At 48.2% G+C, this 16961-nt stretch overlaps 1 protein-coding gene across 5 annotated transcripts in view; it reads left to right on the plus strand.

The window, feature by feature from the left end:
* The window catches only part of TNRC6A (trinucleotide repeat containing adaptor 6A), a 170197-nt gene that overhangs the window by 37603 nt on the left and 115633 nt on the right, over window positions 1-16961 (plus strand). For all 5 annotated transcript variants that reach the window (XM_039490564.1, XM_039490565.1, XM_039490569.1 and 2 more), the window contains exon 2: window positions 9153-9226. In XM_039490564.1, coding sequence (XP_039346498.1) covers window positions 9153-9226 — 74 coding nt within the window. The remainder of the gene's footprint in view (window positions 1-9152; window positions 9227-16961) is intronic.

The raw sequence follows: 16961 nt of genomic DNA on the forward strand, positions 1-16961 counted from the left end.
GATTAAACTAATTCAGTAGGTGAAGCTTTGATGGGAGCCCTCTTGAGCCCAGGTATTGCCATAGGGGACTGTACACTAATTATCCACATGGCAAATCCAAACCTCCTCACTGTAGTATTTGAATTAAGGAGACAGGGTGGGGGGTTAGGCCAAAGGATGCCTTTTTGACTGGAAATATTTGTATTGATTTGCTGCAAAGGCCCACCTTGTATCATCTCACTAATGAGACAGTAAATCCAGATTCTTTTAATAACCAGGTATGCATCCCATACTTCACCAAATGCCTTTACTGCATCTCTCATCAAAGGATTCCCTGTGTACATGTATTTGCCTTTCAAAAGCTGTCAACTATAGTGAAATATACAGGCAATGAAACATGTCTATGCAGTTCTCCACAGAAGATGCTCTCAGCTCTGGAAATCTGTTTTAGTGAATTACGGTACCAGACACTGAACCCCTACAGTCGGATTCCTGGCTGGAACAAAGCTGAATTACAGTGAGCTCGTGTGAGAGTGGAGAACTGATGTTAATGAACGTGTTCTAGCCCCATGCACTCCCTCTGGGGAGGGTGAACAGGAGGGCACATCGTAGCCGTGTAGGCGACAGGGATAAGTTCAGGGCAGTATGACTGACCCTTCTGCAGCATACAGCCCTGTGATGCAGAATGAAAGTTTTGCAGGGCAGAGAAGCAGGCCATCGCCAGCTAGAGGGTTTCAGGGAAAGAGGGAGTTTTAAAATCCCATTGAGCCAGCTCTCTTCATAGGCTGCACACTTTCCCATGGAGAGCATGGAAGCTCTGCGCAATGTGCACCACTAACATCTGGGGCAGCAGGAAGAGCAAGGACGCTCCTGGCTCCCCGCTCACTGCCAGACTCCAAAGGGTGACAGGGCGTTATCTGGAATGTCAGCTTCGCGCAGCAACCAAAGGAGGCTGCATAAGGGCCAGGATGTGGAGGTTGAAGGTAACTCTGTGTTGAACATGCGGGGCCATCTGAGGCTCAGGAGGTAGCCTGCAGACTTGTAGCACCTTCTCAGCCACTCCTGATTCAAGGTCCCAGCCTATGGTTTGCAGTGAAATGGACTGAAAAGGATGAGCTCCAAAACAAAATGCCCCTGACTCTGTCAGACCAGGCATCGCGTGAGGGGCCGGGTGAGACAGGCTGCTGCGCACTTGATTGTAAATAATACTTAGTGGAAAGCTTAGGTCTGATGCTCAAATGGACTTAGGCACCGAAGACACTATTTCAGGTGCCTGTGTCCCGGGTTTGGCTCCATAGTGATGCACAAACTCCTGTCTAACCCCTGTAGGTGCCTACATTTTCAGCGCCAAGTTCCTGCTGTGCCAGTGTTTCTGTCTCTGAGCATGTGCACAGCTGCCTCCCTCTAGGCATCCTCCAGGTACCTATTTCCTGCCCAAGCCCCAGAGCAATTCACAAACCAGGGGAGAAAATAGCTGTTTGGCTCCCTAAGTTGCAGGCAGGGCCTGTTCTGGTAGGTGACATGCTCAGACATGCCTCCTGGATCAGGTCCAATTCAAAAGCCAACCAGCTGCTGGGGAGGAGGAAGAGATGGTGGTGCCCAGTGGTTAGAGCATGTGCCTGTTCCATTGTGGATAAAGACTGACATAGTCACTGGGCCAGAGAGAGAGCAGCTCTAACTCTGTAGTTCAGTGCTTCATGCACCCAGGTGGGAGACAGGGCCTGGCTCCAGTCCCCCTGCTCCAATTGCTCTTTCATCCTTTCGCCACAGTGGAACATCATCAGCAGGAGAGATGGGGGGGACCCTCCCCGATCAGAATATCCCAAAGCTCGGTGCTTAGAGCACCTGCCTGAGAGGTGGGAGACCCACATTCAAGTCCTTTCTCACCCTCTGGCAGAGGGGAGAATTGACCGTTAACATTCACAACCCGTGCAACCTTTTAGAAGCCCCTTATGAGCACTAGACAAATTACTCCTCAACAGACCAGGCTGAGGTAAGTTGTGTTAGCCATACTTTACAGCAGGGGAAACTGAGGCTCAGGAAAGTTTAACAACTTCTCCAAGGCCACAGAGGGAGTCAGTGTCAGAGCCAGGCTTCGTCCTGAGGATTCCTGACTCCCAGTTCTGTGCTGAGAGCATGAGACTAGCCTCCCTCTCTAATTGTTACTGTGACATCACTGGTGCAAAGTATTCAGCCTGGCTGATGACTCTGATCTCTAGAAATAAAGCCTATGGGGTACTGAAGGAGCATGAGGAATTGAGTTGTGGAGAGAGACCTCCAGCCAATGCTACTTCGATTACAATGAATATATAGGAACAAGTTCACTGTGGTCCTAAATCTACTGAAATCAAGGGATTTATGCCAGCAGAGAATTTGCCAGCTGGGAACATAGGAATTGCTGTACTGGATCAGAACCATGGCCCACTTAGCCAGTATCCTGCCTCTGAGAATGGCTGGTACCACTTACAAAAATTGCTGCAGGAGGCATCCTTGACCTAGCCAGCTCATAGGGAAAGTTTCTTCCTAACTTCTGTCACTTAGAGGTTGGTTCATGCCCTAAATGTGTTCCATGGTCTGACTCTTAATGAGAGGATGAGGAAGGGGGATATGCATGCCCCAGAAGCCAGCTCCTGCCTTGCATTCCAGGCACCGCTGGTCTCCAGGTGGGAGAGACCTGGGCTGTGGTGCTGCAATGCAACACTCTCCAGCTGCCTGGCTATGTGACGTGGTTTCAGTGTATAGGTGCCATTTGGCTCAGAACACAAACTAGCCCATTAAAAACATTCTTGGACAAATCATTAGCAGGCTGTTGTCATTTCCTGAAGATTTAAAGTACATAAATATTTACTGATGTGATTGAACAGGCAGCCATGTTTTTAGACAGTTTCTAACTATGGATATGAAGCTGTTATGGTTTCATTAAACACCTATTAATGTGAATGTGTTTCTAATACCAGTAGGAAAGTAAAACAAAACATATGGGTTGTGACACAAGCTGTCTGAAACAAAGGCATTCACAGCTGCTCGTCCTGGAGCTTCCTGCTTTTCTGTGGCTAGGAGCAAGCTGGTATTGAATATGGGTGGAAACATAATGCCCAACTAAGAATAATTCAAATGGTATTGAATTAATTCAATAAAGGGACAGGATCTGCCTGTACTGACGGACCCAACATTTAAATTCCTAGTCCAGGGAGCTGCAGTATAAAAAGTTAATAGGATGTAGGTTTCTAACAATATATATCACGTAAGTCTAAGGATATTGCGCAGGCACCTTACATTTACGGTAGCACATGTGGAATATAGACTGCAGCTCTGGTCACCCCACTTGAGATAGATAAGTTAAACTGAAGAATCCAGCACCGGGCAGCTGAGCTGCTCAGTGGAATGGAGGGGCTTACGAATGAGGGGAGAGACAAAACTGGGGTCACTTAGCTTTGAGCAAAGACGATTAAGAAGTAACAGGAGTGAAGTTTTTAAACCAGCTAGCTGATCGTGTGGTCTAGTGGAGGCTGCTGGACAGACCAGAAATAGGGATTATAGGTTTACGTTAAGAAGGAATATATGTCTCAGTAGTAAAAATTTCAGGTGGCACTTCACAGTGTGTGGTGAATAGGGAACGGACTTACAGGGAAGGTGGGGGAGTCCAGTAGTATTAATGTGTGTAAGCAAAGGGACAAATGTGTAGAATATAACACATTCAATGAGTTCTGTGCGTGGGAGGAACCAGCTGCCCTTTCGTGGAGTTGGGAGGGAAGTTAATGCTGGTCTCGTATACAAAGAAGGTAAACAGGAGAGTCCAGCTGACCATCTCTAGGATACATTATTGTGCACCTCCACCATGTTCTTTCTTGTTCATCAACTCTGTAAAGGACGCTTCTTATCTTTTTAATCTCTTCTGTGGGAGCCTTCCCAGGTCTCTAATTAGTTCGGTTGCCCTTCTCTGGGCGTATTGTATTTTCACTGTCTCCTTTTGGAGAGGGACACAGAGCCGTCTGCACATGGAACAAACGCCATTCTAAGATGTGAAGTATTAGTCTCTACCCTTTACTGAACACAGCCATTGACCACCACTGTGCTTTGAGTGGAGGTCTTCATTGTGCTGCCCACGGCAGCACCTGCATCTTTCTCCTAGGTGGTTAGTCTCTTTAGAACAATCTGTGTGTAGGAGTAGCTCACCGTTCCTCCCATTTGCACTTGTCAGGCTGAGTTTCATTTCTCAGCGCATTATCCTTTTTACCTGGTATTTTTTGGGTCCTTCTGAAGTTCTTTTCACTCCTCTCTAGACCTGACTAGTCTGAATAATCTTGTGTTAGCTACAGATTCTGATTCCACATGGATCAATTCTTCTACCAGATCATTGGGAAATATACGAAATACCACTGGCCCCAGGGTGGAGTCTTAGGACACCCAGCTATTCACTTCCTTCTGTGGTGAGCACGGAGCGCTCCTTCCCCCTCTCTGTTCTCCATCTCTTAGCCAGTCACTATTCACTTGTCTAAAGATTGCCTCAGCCAGTGATCCCCCCATCCCACATGCTGCCCATTAGCGTACTCCCTGTGCAGTTAGGAGGCCGCACCGTACAGTACGTGTGTTCCATTGACGGTTGGCTATATGTTCCGTTTGCATTTGTTTAGTGTCTGGGCCTCTTCTACTGTTCTGGAAGTGCTGCCTGTAGTGATTTATTAACAGCAGCCACAGGAATGCAATATGTATGCTATGTCTGACTCCCTCGCTCTGACCACACGTCCCTTTGGAGCGAAGTGCCCCTCACAGATGCAAGGCCTTCAGATGGGCCTGGTCTTTGTGATGCAGAGATTGGTGCTAAGGTAGAGCTCAGACCGTTGGGCAATAAATCTCAGACACACATCGCAGCGTACTGTAACCCGTCCACAGGAACCCTTTCAAAAGCCTTCAGGGCTGCTACGCCTGTATAATGATATTGCCATATGCCTTCATTCACCAAGCCATAATTTATTCTTATTCATAATTAACAGTAATGTATCCCCGTCCAGGCCTATTAAAATACTGAAACTTCACAGAGAAAAGCACAAGAATGCGCAGGACAAAATTGGAATATTCCAGCCCCTTCCATGGGATATTGGGAATGATGAATGTTACACGACTGCTGTCCATCTTGCTTTTGTTTAATTATCATTTTTGTATTGTTCTTGTCTCTGGAGACTCGATCTGGCAGGAATGGCTTGATGGATTATGTATGAAATCCAGGTCAACACATCCAAGTATTACTGCCTTGTAATTTGCTGCGCCACAGAGGCCAATATAGATGCCTTGTGTTATTAATTATGCCAATATATTTTCATGAGTAATGTGATTAATTAGGCTGTATATATTATGACTCCACCAGACCTGTTCTGTTAGTGTGTTTGTTCTTGGATGGAACTGATTGACTTAGAGTGAGAATCAAAAACTGCAACATAGATTGTCACATTTGTTTTCCTCTAGACTGTTTGTTTGAGGAAAAAATAATATTCCATAAAATGCATTTTTATGCAAGGAAAATATAAGATATTGCGGGGTGGTGAGGGACATAATCTGAATAGCAATTCATAGCCAGGAGTACATTCAGTCCAGGGAACAGGCAACTGAACTTACAGATGTTTTAAAAACACTCTCCCTCGCTTTTGTTACTGATTGTGATCCTAAGAGCATCCCAGAGCCAGAGGGCAAGGGGCTGACTGGTATTGGATGGTGAGTTTCAGCTGGCCTGAGCAGTTCAGTGTGCCCCAACTTGCTATGGTTACAATCTATATCTAAAAGGTACCATGTAATGTGTCATTGGAAAACTAATAACTCCCTGATCATTAATATTCTTGCGTAACATATGCGTGGGATTTGCATGACAAGTTGTGGATATAACTGGAATGATAACGAACATGTGTTTAAACCAGGCAAGTCGGGGTGTTGGTAAACAAGGAATGTATGTATGCTTCTCTGCCAGCTTGGTCATCCATCAGGTTGAGACAATGAAATTCTGTTTACATATTAGGTAAACAAAGCTATTAAGCTAACAAGTGGGGCAGGAGACAGCATGGTGCCTATCCCTAGCAGGAGAGAAGCTTGGGCTGGGTTTTACTTTTCAAAGATTTGCCGGTCTATAGAGACTGGGGTCTGACCCTTAAGTGATAAGCAATTGAATCAACCGATTCTGTACAATATTACTGTATTACAAAAGCTTATCAAGTGCTGAGCTTTAGGAACGCCCATGACACACTGGTGATTAATATCATGTGATTTGTATGTATTAACACTACGTAAGGAATTATGGATACTTATTATTAGGCTTTACAGTTTGTGACCAAACAAAAGGAGAAACAGGCTTTCCCCCAGACAGGAGGGAAGGCAGCTATCGACCTGGCTCCAGAAGCTAAGCAAGGTGTGACCAGAAACAATGGAAGCCCGTTTTACATGGAAATCAAGAGGGAGCTGGGACGCCCAGAGGAAGAGAACAGCATGAGGTCATCCTGCCTCTTGAAACGAGGTCATTGAACTTTGGAAGCGATAAGCAAGGTCAAGGGCAGAAGCCATCTTTGGCATCCATCACTAGGCAGACACGGGGGGCCAGAGCACTTGCAAGCTGAGAAAGCTGGGTCCTTCCGCCAAGGGGGTGGAAATCGACGTGAGAAACCCGCTTGGGCAAAGCTCTTTCACCTGGGCAGGCAATGGAAGCCAGCAGCTTGTACTTCTATGGAAGGCCCTGACTGCGGGAAAGTTACCCCGGGCTGGAAAAAGGAAGATGGGTGAGAGAAACCATCGTGAACAAAGCCTGTAACCTGGTTAGGTTAAGTTTTAGACTCTTAGATGCATGTTTTCAATTTGTATTTGCTTGTAACCCTTTCTAACTTTATTCCTTTTACTTGGCATCTCTTAACCTAGGCCCTGCTGTTAATCAATTTGTTTTATTGTTTTACTGTAACCCAGCTCAGTGCGGTGTTTGCAGGACAGGGTGTATTTACCCCAGTTAATTAGCGGTGAGGTGCCTTTAAAGTGACACAAGCACAACCAACTTTATTCCTCAGAGTTGTCCAGGAGAGGGCTGGACGCTCCAGGGCACATGATTTTGGGACACGTGTGTTGGGGTCATCTAGGGGAGCCTGGGCCTGCCCACTCCACCGGGCTCTGACCCAGCACCCTAGGAGGGTCAGCAGCATTGACCCCTGGGTTACCCTCCCGGGGGCACTTCCTACCACACCTCTCTCCGCTTCCAGTCCCAGATAAGGAGAAAGGAAAATATAAAAGGGAAACCAAATCATCCGCCCCAAGCAGGCTCAGCATGCAGTCCTAGGCATGTCAGGGAGGGTCTCTTTTGAGCTGGGTTGCTCCCTTTTTTACCCTGTCTCCAGCTGGAGCAGGCTCTGCGGGGTTGGCGGGCAGGGCAAGCTGGACCCAGTATAGTCTCTTAACCTCTTCTGTTCCAGTGTGGGCTTGAACCACGGCTAGCGGAAGCCAGAGTGCAGTGTGGGCCTATAGACTTGCTGCTGGGATCAGAGCTGCTGAAGCAGGGCTGTCTTGCACACAGGGTGTTTCCTGCATGCTTGTAGACTGGTTGTGACCATTGCAGGCTGGGAGCTATGGCAGCAAAGCATTGCAAGGCACCCAGGGTTACAGGGCAGGTGGTGACACAACCCCTCACTGGTCTGGATTGCAGCCCCAGAGTAATGATGTAATCTTACGTTTGTTCAGAATTTTAAGGTATGATGTGACATCACATTAGCTAGCTCCAGCTAACACCTTCTAGTCAAGGCACAAGTACATGTTAACATTAGGGTGACCAGATGTCCCGATTTTATAGGGACAGTCCCTATTTTGGGGTCTTTTTCTTATATAGGCTCCTATTACCACCCTCCCCACCATCACCCCCCTCTGTCCCGATTTGTCACGTTTGCTGTCTGGACAGCCTAGCTAACATGGTCAAAGTAAAGCCTGATAGGAAGGCACGGCTTTAACTCGATTAGTTTAGCACATGCTGAAGAGCGTGTGTTAGATGGAGCTAGCCAATGTGCTCTGTCCTCAGACCATAAAACCCTCCTCTACACGAAGCCATAGATAATAAAACCTGAGCCACCTGGAGCCCCATCTGAAGCCAATGGGACTGCAGAGTCCCACCCTGACAGATCCAGTTGCAGGATCTAGATCATACTGTTTACCATTTGTACCCTTTATTTATTTTGAATTTGAAGTTAGACTGGTCAGTTTTGCTTGCTGTGTCTCATGCACAGTTCAATACTTTTGGGTTTTGGTTTCCAGCGCTGCAGGGATGAATGTAATTTAAAAGAAAACATAAAAAACCTTCACCCTGCTTCCACTGAGTTTATTAAAAAATATTGAGGGAGCCTTTTCTGTTTGTATCGGGTTTGTAAATCACATTTTTTCTCCTTTGCAAAGCCAAAATATCGGGTCTAAATCTAGTTGACAGTGTGGTCCATTGGAGGACTGGCTTATGCCCCCCTCAGCATACTGCAGCTTGCAGAGGGGTTTGCACTTCACAAAGAGGCTTGATAAGGTGTTGTCAGTTTGCATCCTTGGAGGAGAGGATGGAGCACTTGCAGTTCAGTGCACAGTGGGAACAATCACATGTGGACAGATTTCAACAAAGGGTCTTTCAGGTGAAACAGCAGTTTGCTTGGCCTCTTACCCTCTGTGTTAGCTTTGAGTCTGTGGGCTAGAATCTCCCTCCCACTTCTTGCAGGACCCTGTGGTGCAGTCATGACATCGTGTGATGTCCCAAACAGTGCTCTGACTTCCCCAAAGGACCCAGCAGCTGGGCTCAGACAGGAGGAAAGCCCCCATTAAACCTAAATCTCTGCAGTGGTCAAGAAATGGTTACGTGCGCCCCCCTCCCCCCCCAAAAAAGGTGAAAAAATCACTGGCCAGTCCCTGCTTTCATCTAATATGTTTGGCAGTTCTTCCTGTTGTGAAAGACCCTCCTTAAGGTCTCCTGGTTTTCCACTGAGCTGCAGCTTGTGCAGTCCTTTACACTGGTACAAAATTTGTGCAAACGTGCCACCAATCCAGAACAGCAACGCATTGCACTTAAAGCACAGGTGCAGAATGGTGGAGAACCAGGGCCTGTGTTTTCTGCATCGAGATCTTTGTGCTCAGGATACTAAATCACCACAGAGCTGAGGACTGTTGTATCTTTTGTTTCCATAAAGGTCAAAGAAGAGTCATCCTCCTTTAAGTGCCAAGAAGAGGCCTTCTACCTTCTGGTGCAAGAAGACATTGAACAGTAAGGCTGCTGCACGGCTTTTCATTCCCGAGCAGGCACCAGCATGGACCCTGGTTTCCCCTTGGTCACTTTCCTTTTTGATATGAATTAGATTACAGGAGCTTTTCTTGTGAACTTTGTGTAACTTAGCTCTGATGCCACTGAACACACGGCCGTGTCCTTTTATGGGATAATGTCCCTTCCGCTGAGACTCACAGACCTTTCTGGGAGGTTTCAGGAGCCCTAACTGCTCTTTGCCCATCTGGCTTTTCTTCTCATTGTAGCTGCTGGGACTGTGAGGGGGTGAGGGGGGGCCTTCTTCATTTGAATCTCACTGGCCGCTGTGAGCATGGTTGAGGCTCTGTCCTGAAGAACCAGGGCTCATCCCTGGCTAAATTAATGCCCCATTGACCATCCATCCTGCAAATGCCCTGCCTGTTCATTGACACAATCCTCAGACCACCACGCCCACTTAGTAATGAGGGTGGCACTAGGCCCTGAATGGCTTTCTTTGGTCTCACTAGTCTCATTCAAATGGGACTGCTTCCATGCTTTGATGGTTTGAGGCTCGAGAGCTTGCAGTCTGCAGGATTGAGCCCATAGCCACAAAGCAAGACAAAAGCTGCCTCGGGATGGCATGCCTCTAATTCTGCAGTCTTTTCTGAGATGGGGTGACCAGTCCTACATGCAGTATTCCAGATGAGGCTGCACCACTGATCTGTGTGAAGGCATTAAATATTCTTTATATTATTAGGTTTCAGAGTAGCAGCCATGTTAGTCTGTATCTGCAAAAAGAACAGGAGTACTTGTGGCACCTTAGAGACTAACAAATTTATTGTAGCATAAGCTTGCGTGGGCTACAGCCCACTTCATCGGCTGCATAGACATCTTCTTGCTGTATGTTCCAGTCTATGCATCCAATGGAGTGGGCTGTAGCCCACGAAAGCTTATGCTCAAATAAATGTGCTAGTCTCTAAGGTGCCACAAGGACTCCTGTGCTTTATATTATTGAACATCCTAGTCCTTCTGCATCTTAACATTGTGTTTGCTTTTGGGCCACACTGAGCAGAGGTCTCCATTGAGCTGTCCATTGTGATGCCCAGGTCCCTGTCTTGAGTTGATACAGTTAATCTAGACCCCAGTAAGGTGCATGTGAATTACTTTGTGTTCATCAACCCTGGACTTCATTTCCCATCATGTTGCCCATTCCCCTGGCTTGTTAAGGTCTCGCTATAATGCCTCACCATCCTCTCTGGTCCTGATTGGCGTAAATAACGCTGCAATGAAAGACCCGCGACTGGCCCAGGTCAGCTATGTCAGGCTCACAGGATCCAGACTGTGGGGCTATAAAATTGCAGTGTAAACGTTTGGGCCTGGGCTCTGAGGCCCCACAAGCCGAGAGGGTCCTAGATCCTAAGCTCCAGCCAGAACCTGAACATCTACACAGCAATTGTATCGCCCCCCAGCCTGAGCATCGAGAGCCTGAGCCCGCTGACCCAGACCAGCCATGGCTGCACCATGGGCCTTTCGTTGCAGTGTAGACATACCGTAAGTGTCCTGTGCACGTTTGGCTCCCTCACTATTCACCTCCCTTCATAAATATATTAACACAGGGACATAGTGTGGAATCCTACTGCCTCCTCTGTTAACCTTTTCCCAGGATGCAAACTGACCATTTACCTGTATTCCTTGCTGTCTGTGTCTCAGCCAGTTTTCGATCCATGACAATACTTTGCATCTCACTGCTTGATTACTTAGCTTATTTGAATCTAAAACCATTAGGTCAACTGGTTCTCCTTTATCCGCTGCTTTTCTGACACATTCAAAGAAGTCTAAGAGTGAGACATGATTTTCCTTTGCAGAAATCCTGCTGGTAAGACCCTATCACGTTATGAGAGACTGTTTTCAATGAGAGACTGCAGATTTTTGTTAGCCCCTGAACTACGTCAGCCCTATGCTCCTTCAGACCTCTTGGCTGGACCAGCTGGCTCAGTAGCTAATTGCTTTTTAAATGATCAGTTTGCCCAGATCTCTTTTTCTGCCACCTCAGCCTCTGAGTGCCCCTCAGCTTTGTTACCAGGAAGGAGCAGGGGCGATGTAGGAATCTCCCCAGCAGTCTCTGCTGTGAAGACTGGGGCAAGGAAATCATCTAGCTTCTCAGCCCTGTCTGCATCTTCCCGGACTGCTCCTGGTAACCCCGGGTGATCCAGCAGATTCAACGATTCTTTCCCAGGCTTCCTGTTTCTGACTGAGTTAAAGACTCACCTGTTCGTTTTTACACCTTTAGCTATTTATCTCCGAACTCCATTTGGGCCCTTCTACGTTGTAAGGGGCGATGATTTCATTTCCCTGAGGGGAATAAAGGAAGGGGCCTGTTCTTTTTCACCCCTATGGCTGCTGCCTGGTGAGCAGCCTGGTAGCCTCCCAGCAGGCTTCTTACGCCCATCCTTCGCTGGCATGAAGAAAGTGTGTGGATGTGATAAGGGGAAGAGGACTGTATACGGGTAGCAAAGAGGCGTGAAACGCCATGAGCTCTGTTTAGGCCAGCTCCAGAATGTACAGCCCCACTAGGGAGAGGACAAGTGACCTCTCTGAAAGGCCCAGGGACGCCTCCACTTCTCAGCCAGCTGGAGGAGTCTTGGGAACAGAATCACCAGGAGATTACGCTGTGTTAGGCATCTGGGAATATGCTTTCCCCGGCGAGTGGGGCTGGGTTCACGGGCAGCGACCTAAGCTGGTGCAGTGGGACAGAGGTTCGGTTTAAGAAAATGCAGTTATCACACGCCTGGAGAAATCTATTGAATTAGGAAATAAAAGACTTCTGGGTAGCAGCCAAGCAGGGACACCTAGGAGTGCATCTTTTAAGACCTGAATGGTGCAGGAAAGAGAAGGAATCTTCAGTGTTGCCTGCGTTAAAAGGAAAATCTTTGGGCGGAAGAGATTATTGATTATTTCCAAAAGCTAGAGGGGAGCTCTCAGGTGGATCCAAGTGAAAGACCCAGACTTGAACTACAGGGTCTGAATGGAGGAGTGGGTAGATTGCAGCATGGTTTAAGATAAAGGAGGGTGCAGGAAGTACAATAGAGGAATAAAGACAGAGCGGATCAGAAGCTGTTGTGTGTCTGTGTGGGGCCTTGGTTTGATCTGGTGGGAGTGCAGTCTGTTTCATGGTGTGAGTGGTGGGATCTGCCCATGGCCACAACTGGCATCCAGCATGTTGATGGCTTTCTGTTGTGTGTCTCTGATGAGGCTCTCTGTCTGACTGACCAGGCACCCTCTGTAGCCGTTCATGCTGCCGTATGGACTGGGACAGAAGAGATGCACTGCTCACAAGGCCTGCACAGGATCAGCAGGATGGACTGGGGCGAGCCTGCCCGGGGTGTGGCTGTGCTGCAGAGACATAAAGGCCTGTAGAGGTGTTGCCAATATCCTTTTGTCACCTGGCACCGGTGCTGAAATGCTCTGTGGTGTATCCCGTAGGTAGGACTGTTCCCTGTCACCATGGTGCATGGTGAAGGGAGTCAGGGATGGGGAGGGGCCCACCGGGCCCCATGTTCTAGCTTCAGTCAACTGTTTAGGCCAAAACATGACAAATAATGCATTTGTTGAGCAGTGGAGCTGTGTTGGCCATAACTTGGGTGTGGTGACAGCAGGCTGAGAAACAGTCACCCCGGTTCATTACTGGCAAGTCCTCACTTCAGGGCCTGCTGCCTATTTATTTATTTGTCCTAGAGCTGTTTGGAGTGAGAGTCCTGCTCCTAACAGACTAACTAATTGTAAACACAGGTGCTCATTACTAATACAGCCCTGAGCTTTCAATTCCCAGGGCCGGCAAAGGACAGGAGCAGCCCTGTGAATTGGCCAAGCACTGGAGATGCAAGTCACATGCAACAGCTACACTGGGGGGAAACAGGCAGCAGCTTGAAGCTGCCAGACACCATCCTGACGAGACCCAATCACTCGGAGCACGTCACTAGTCCCTCCTCAGGAACGGCCTAGAAATGAACCAGCAAAGCAGTTAGTTCAGCTCCTCTCCCCCAGGAAGGTGGACCCTCGGGGAGCTGCTGATTGCGAGATGTGTGAGAGCCCTCTTGCCACAGCAGCTGCTTCTTTGGTGAGCCAGGCCCCTGTGGCTGATCGAATAACACCCACACACTGGCAGCCACATGGAGAACAGGCCAGCAGCTCAGCCCACTTCCAGATGTGACCTGCTCACCAACAGTGATAACATCACGTGAGAGGAGAGAAATTCCTTTCATTTTCACCAGCAAGGCAGCCTGGGATCTCTCTCCTTACCCCAAGTCCTGGCAGGCAGCTGTGACCCAAAGTCATCCCTGCCCTAGGCTGACGCCACCGCCATCGAAATCAGAGTGAGCTGTGATGGCTTAAGCTGCAGCTGAATTTCTAGCTAGGCTCCTGACCAGCCTGCAGTCCCAACTTCCCTTAGCAAGACCTGCCTGTACTGCATTGTCTCCAGCTCCTCCTAGTGCCTGGGCGTAGCTGGGCAGACACCAGGCATGCTACAGGCTAGGACTTGCTTAATTTCCTGGGGGCAGGGAGCCGAGTAGCATCTGTGTTCTTCATGAGATCTGTTTGGTAATCCACCACTGGCCCCCCGCTGCTCTCCTGCTGGGCTTCGCACCAACGGCTGTGTGCTCATCTCCCTCGCTGTGCTGAGATTCAGTCATGAGCTGGAGCGAAACTGCCTCTCTTCTCGGTTTAGCTCTTGGGAAGGAAAAAGACCCCAAACCAGCCTGCAGCTGAAAACACCTTCTAGAAGCTGCAGTCACAGTCAAAATTAAATCAGAAAATGAACTATTACTCAAAGTGACTTGGAGTTGCTCAAGATTTATATGCTTTGGGCAGCTCGAACTCTATTTCCTGGGATGAAGGATACCTAGGGAAAGCTCGGCTGCTAGCGCACCGTGACCGTTTGCAATTTCACACCACTTTAAACTCGCTCTCATTGAGATTGTGAAGATGAAAAATGTCTTTATTATAGGAAGTCACAGGTCCCTGATTGGTTGCTAAATGTGTTTTAATGTGTGGTGTGACTGCTAAGGGTTGGGAAGGGGGCGCCGGGCTGGGAATTTGAGCTCACACAAGATTCCTGCAAGCCAGAGGGGCTCAAAACAAAGGAATTATTTTCAGTCTCCCGGCTGCTTTCCCCACACTGAGCTGGCCAGTGCCATTTATTGCAGGCCAGTGATGTGGCTTTTCACACTCCCCTTCCCTCCGTAGCTCAGTCACCATGGGACAGGTTGTTTATTCTTGTTCTTCGGTATGTTCTCCATCTTCCACCCTTTGTTGTTCCCCAGATTAATCCCTTTCTCTTAGTTTAATTGTGTCTAGGGTTCAATATGTAGATATAAAACACAGGAATGCCAGACCGACCCACTGGAGGAGTATTCCTGCAGATTGCAGACAAGAGATTCAGACACTTTAGGGCTGAATCCCATCACAACCGCGCCGGGGGTTGTTACGCTCTGTTGTTTCGTTGGGAGTTGCTCCTTTTTCCATCCCATAAATCTGTGGCTGCTGTTTTGTCAGGTCTCCTTTGATCCTCTCACACTCTGATCATGCTGCCCTTCTCTCCACCACAGACCTGTAACCAGTTCTTCCCTTAGTAACAAACGTAACAAAACATGCCATCATTTGTATTATGAATAATTATGTTCTAGATTAGATAGTGAAAGCCACAAATGCTCTCAAAGCATTTCAACAGAATGATTTCAGACCGTATCTCAGGATCACTTTACTCATCACTGAAATGCAGCCACCTCTGAGGTGAAATGCAACAACTGCTCAACAGCTTCCAGCAAGACTGCACAACGGTTTAAGGAAGGTACTAAAGAGGCGCACTGCATCTGAATTTAAGTAGTTTAGCCTGGGCACCTTTGCTATGGATTTTTAATGACCGCAGACAGTCAAGAAAGTCATTCCTCAGTGTTATGTCTCCTCCAGAAGAGACTCCGCCTAAGATTCCATCAGCGTGGCTCTCCACGGGCGGGGGCATGCTCAGCCAGAGGCAAAATGGCTGGATTTAATACCTACTTTAGGGTCACTTGCCTCTGCCAACTTTATGTCTCTTGTTTACATGTCCACGTATGCTGCCTGCCATCTCCTGCACCGCGTCTGCAGCCTTGGGCAACTGCAGAGCACAGGCTGTCTGCCCTGGGCTAGTGGTAGCTGCGATTTGTACCCTGTGGCTGGCCGTGCCCTGTGGCCCATGCCTGGGGCCGGGTGCAGCTGGTTGGCCTTGCTGTGTAAGCCTGAGACGATAAAGCTGTGTGTGTTTCTCTCTCAGCAGCAGGGCTTTGGAGTTGGAGAGACTTTTGTCTCCCCCAGGAGAAGTGACCCTCATACCACCACCTATCTGTAAGTGCTACTGCCTAGTGATGTCCTTCTCCACAGAAGCATAGGTCAGTGCACACTGTCTACTGGGCATCCCGTTAGGAGTGAGCAGGACACTTCATTTCTGCAACTCCATTGACTGCTTCCCAGCCATCTGAAATTGTATTTTGAACGCCCTGGAAAAGGACGTTTCATTGACAGGGTTGAATTCCCTGTTTATCCAGAGCAAACATCTCCCTAGTTGTGCTGCAGCCTAGGCGCAGTGAGGACCCTGGATGGCAAGCCAGGGGTGTAGGTGTTAGGAGTGCAGTGCCCATTCTGCTGAGGCCAGTAATAACCACTCTGCAGTCCCCACAGAGGCTGGCAAGGGCTGGATGAGGTGGCCACTCTACTCTGTTCGAAGTCCCTTTGGCCATTTCACTGCCATATTAAATGGCCCACTCCTCTTCTGATTATTGAGATACGGAGCTCCATTCCTAGGACATTGGCCATGAGCCCCCGGAGAAGGCTTCTTCCCAGAATAAGCAGTAGCAAATTCAGTAACTGTAACAAGTGACTCCTCCTTTGAGATTTCAGCCCCATGCTATAGATCGTGTGTTCAGGACCGTCTGTGCTAGCCAGTGTCTGATGGCTTGAGGAAACAAAGTCCTGCCCCGTTCATGTCATGGGAGATAGGAAACCTGTTGCTATGACACTCAGCAAGGAGTTCGGAGAAGTGTGTGGGGTCAGATGCTTTAGCGAGGTCCAGGGGGAATGCAGCCCTTAAACAAGCAGGAAAGTGTTTGGCTGGAAAAACTGGCCAGGCTCAGGGGTTGCATCGGTGCCCAGTTTTCTTACCTTGTATTGTTAGGCTGGACAAATGCACAGTGTTCCTGTGCTCTCCTCCTCTCTCAAAGTCTCTTTCAAGAGAAAGCCCATCCTCCGAACGCTCGCCTTAAGCGAGTGCTGTATAGCCAGCAAGCCAAGAGCTGGGATGGGAGAGGTGTTTGTGCTGCCTGATGCTCTTGTTTTTCCAGCAGCCCTTCATGTGTATTCACTCTGTAATGATCAGTTATTCTTGCATTTGTAGCTTTTTTCACTCCGGGAATCATGCACGAAACCAGGAGCAAAGTCAAGCACAGACCCTCCTCTCAGCTCATCCGGCAACACAGTTTACAAAAGGCTCTGTTATTATCCCCGCATCCATACTCTCCAACCCTGTAATTAGATGCTTAGGCTGATGATTGCCCCATTGTCCGCTGGATGGGTTTAATCACTCTTTTCTCCTACAGTGGCAATTTTTTTCCAATTAATTATTTCACTCTGAACAGCAATAGCTGGTTGAGTTTAGAGAGAAATTAAAAAGGGTAGGAAAGGATAATGAAGAGTGAGTTAACTGAGGAGAGGAAGAAGCAGGGTGGCT

This window comes from Mauremys reevesii, linkage group 10 (assembly GCF_016161935.1).
Source record: "Mauremys reevesii isolate NIE-2019 linkage group 10, ASM1616193v1, whole genome shotgun sequence".
Taxonomy (NCBI): domain Eukaryota; kingdom Metazoa; phylum Chordata; order Testudines; family Geoemydidae; genus Mauremys; species Mauremys reevesii.